Source organism: Seriola lalandi, unplaced genomic scaffold (assembly GCF_002814215.2).
Source record: "Seriola lalandi dorsalis isolate HSWRI2012SDOR001 ecotype SW California unplaced genomic scaffold, Sedor1 jcf7180002054366, whole genome shotgun sequence".
Classification (NCBI taxonomy): Eukaryota; Metazoa; Chordata; class Actinopteri; order Carangiformes; family Carangidae; genus Seriola; species Seriola lalandi.
Window position 1 is genome coordinate 166,940 of NW_019524919.1, and position 2,649 is coordinate 169,588.

At 55.2% G+C, this 2,649-nt stretch overlaps 1 protein-coding gene across 1 annotated transcript; it reads right to left on the reverse strand.

Moving 5' to 3' along the window:
* Nucleotides 1-206: 206 nt before the first annotated feature.
* cebpa (CCAAT enhancer binding protein alpha) lies at nucleotides 207-2,281 on the reverse strand. Its single transcript, XM_023408536.2, has one exon. The coding sequence runs from the start codon at nucleotides 2,051-2,053 to the stop codon at nucleotides 1,145-1,147; it is 909 nt and encodes a 302-aa protein (XP_023264304.1). The 5' UTR covers nucleotides 2,054-2,281; the 3' UTR covers nucleotides 207-1,144.
* Nucleotides 2,282-2,649: the final 368 nt, after the last annotated feature.

A 2,649-nucleotide genomic window follows, 5' to 3' on the forward strand; every position in this document is an offset into this window, starting at 1 on the left:
GGGTGGGGGGTGGGGTGGGGGTCCCGCCTTGTTTTTGAGCGGGAAAATGAAGCTTTTTGTGTCATAGTGCAAAGATCCAAAAAGTTTAACCTCCAGCTGTTTGAACATGAAAAGCTCCTAAAAGTGGATGTACAAGGTTTCCACCGGACAGAGCGACGTGGTGACGTCAGACTGCTGCTCAGTGGATTACTCTACTTTTACTAGGATTTCTCTGATGAGCTGAACTTTCTATCACGTGACGCTCAGATGACGCTCTGACCTGCACCTCCACACAGAGCTCGTACCTGCAGCCCTCCTCCTCCTCCTCCTCCTCCTCCTCCTCCTCCTCCTCCTCTTCCTCCTGGGGAGGGGAGCTGAGCCTATAGATCCATCATGCATTAGACAGAAAATACACATACATACGTACATACACTTGAGCCTATATAAAAGCAGTGTGCACTTTGCATTTCATAACTCTATAAAGACAAACTCTAGTTTATCAGAAGATATGGAGACGTAACTTGTATAAAACAAAGAGGAATAATTCAGGAGAAACATGCACAACAGGCTGGTGTGGGGGGGTCAGCTCCACCCGGCCCTACCTTAGCTGCTCTGATATGTGAGTTGAGTGTGTGGCGGCACACCAGTCTGTCCGGAAATAAGGCACAAACACCCAGTCCTCTGGATCTGCAGGGGGAACGAGCTTATTGGCTTTTGCACAAAAGTTTAAAAAGGCACATGAACACTGCAACAGAGACACGTCCGAGCACGTCTCCGTCTCTGACTGAGCCCCTCACAACAAGTGGAAAATAATCAGCCAATGAGATGATTCCACCTGCAGCCAATAACAACGCAGCCTCCAGACTTTTCTACAATCAGCTGTTTGAGAAAAACTGTGCAAAGTTTTTGATTGTGAACTTTGCCGCTGTGCAGATTCTTTTTCACTTGTTTTGAGTTTATGTCTCAGTCAAAGACCAGATGTTCGGGTCAGACAGATGTGTTTGCAGTGAACACCTCAGCTGCCTCAGTCTCCTCACAGCTGTCAGTCCGTCCGTACGTGAAGAGTTGTAGAACCATGTGTGTATAAATCCAGCAGTGTACCAGTCCACCTCCAGTCCGGTTCCGGACTGGATCCAGCCCGGATCCAGTCGGGGTCAGTAGTCTCTCAGCTGCCCATGGGTTTGAAGGATCCGTCCGGCAGCTGTCTGAAGATGCCCCGTAACGTGTCCAGCTCGCGGGTCAGGTGCTCCACCCTCCGCCTCAGTCTCTCGTTGTCGGTGGTCAGCTCCACCACCTTCTGCTGCGTCTCCATGTTGCGCATCTTGGCCTTGTCCCTGCTCTTGCGCACGGCGACGTTGTTGCGCTCGCGCCTCAGCCGGTACTCCGGACTGCTCTTGTCGACGTGCTTCTTGGTCTTCCCGCCTCCCCGCTGCTGCTCCAGCAGCTTCATGCCGCCCTGCTGCGGGTGCTGGTGCGGGTGTTGGTGGTGGTGCTGGTGCGGGCTGGGCACCGGGGTCGGCGGAGGAGTCGGGTGGCCCGGCTGGAGGTGCATGGTGGTCTGCGCGCAGTGCGCAATCTGGTACTGGAGGTGCGGCATCTGCGGCGGCTGCTGCTGCTGGGAATGCTGGGAATGCTGGGAGTACTGCTGGGAATGCGGGTGCGGGTGGTGGTAGGTGGGGGGCATGCCCGGGTTCAGGTCCTCGTCGTCCCGGGGCTCCTGCTTGATGGCCACCGGCCGGATGCGCGGCTCGTAGAGCGGCTCCAGCTTGGACTCCATGTAGTTGGACATGTAGAGCTGCTGGGGCCCCGGGCCCCCGCACGGCACCGACTCGTACTCCCCGTTCATGATCTTGAGCTTGTCCTGGCGGGAGCTGTGGTGGAACAGGTCGGCCAGGAAGTCGTCGTTGAAGGCGGACGGGTCTATGTAGGCGCTCAGGTCGATGGAGGTCTCGTTGTCTCCGATCTCACCGCCGAGGTCTGCCGGGTCTCTGTAGCCGGAGGGGGGCTGCTGGCCGTGGGTCAGGCTGCTCATCAGGGGTCGGGGCGCGACCTCGTACAGGTTAGAGAGCTCCATGGAGAATCTAAACCCGGGCAGACATGGTGACGAGCTCCGGGAATCCAGTTTGGTGAAAGTCAGGTCCTGCGTCGGGTCCTCAGGTGAGGGGGGGTCAGAGACCTGCAGACATGCAGTGAACGGGCTCTGCAGCCGGGGACACTGGGACAGGTTGGTGTGTGAGAGCAGAGAGGAGCGGAGTGAGGCGGCGGGAAGTCGGTCTGATTCTCCTGCTCAGTAAACTCTGAGCTGTCAAACTGTGGTTATATAGCAGGAGGGAGTGGGCGGGCACACACACACACACACACACACACACACACACACACACACACACACACACACACACACACTCAGTCCAGGGATTTAACCCACCGTCGCTGCACAAACGTTTTCTGAGGAAAACTAGAATAAATGTTAAATACAGTCTGTTCAGCCTCTTTTAACCAACTCCGTGTAGAAATCAGCGCATGTTTTCGTCCGTCAGGACACGATGCATGAGAGTTCAGATCAGATCAGATGGAGGAAGAGTCGGTCCACACTTCGGCTCAAACCAACTGCAGAAAAAACTTCCATTTCCACGTGTTTCACACCAAATTTTAACCGGAAGGTTTGAGTTT

Excerpts from the sequence above, each read along its gene's own strand:
- cebpa (XM_023408536.2), bottom strand. The coding sequence starts at position 2,053 with ATGGAGCTCTCTAACCTGTACGAGGTCGCGCCCCGACCCCTGATGAGC.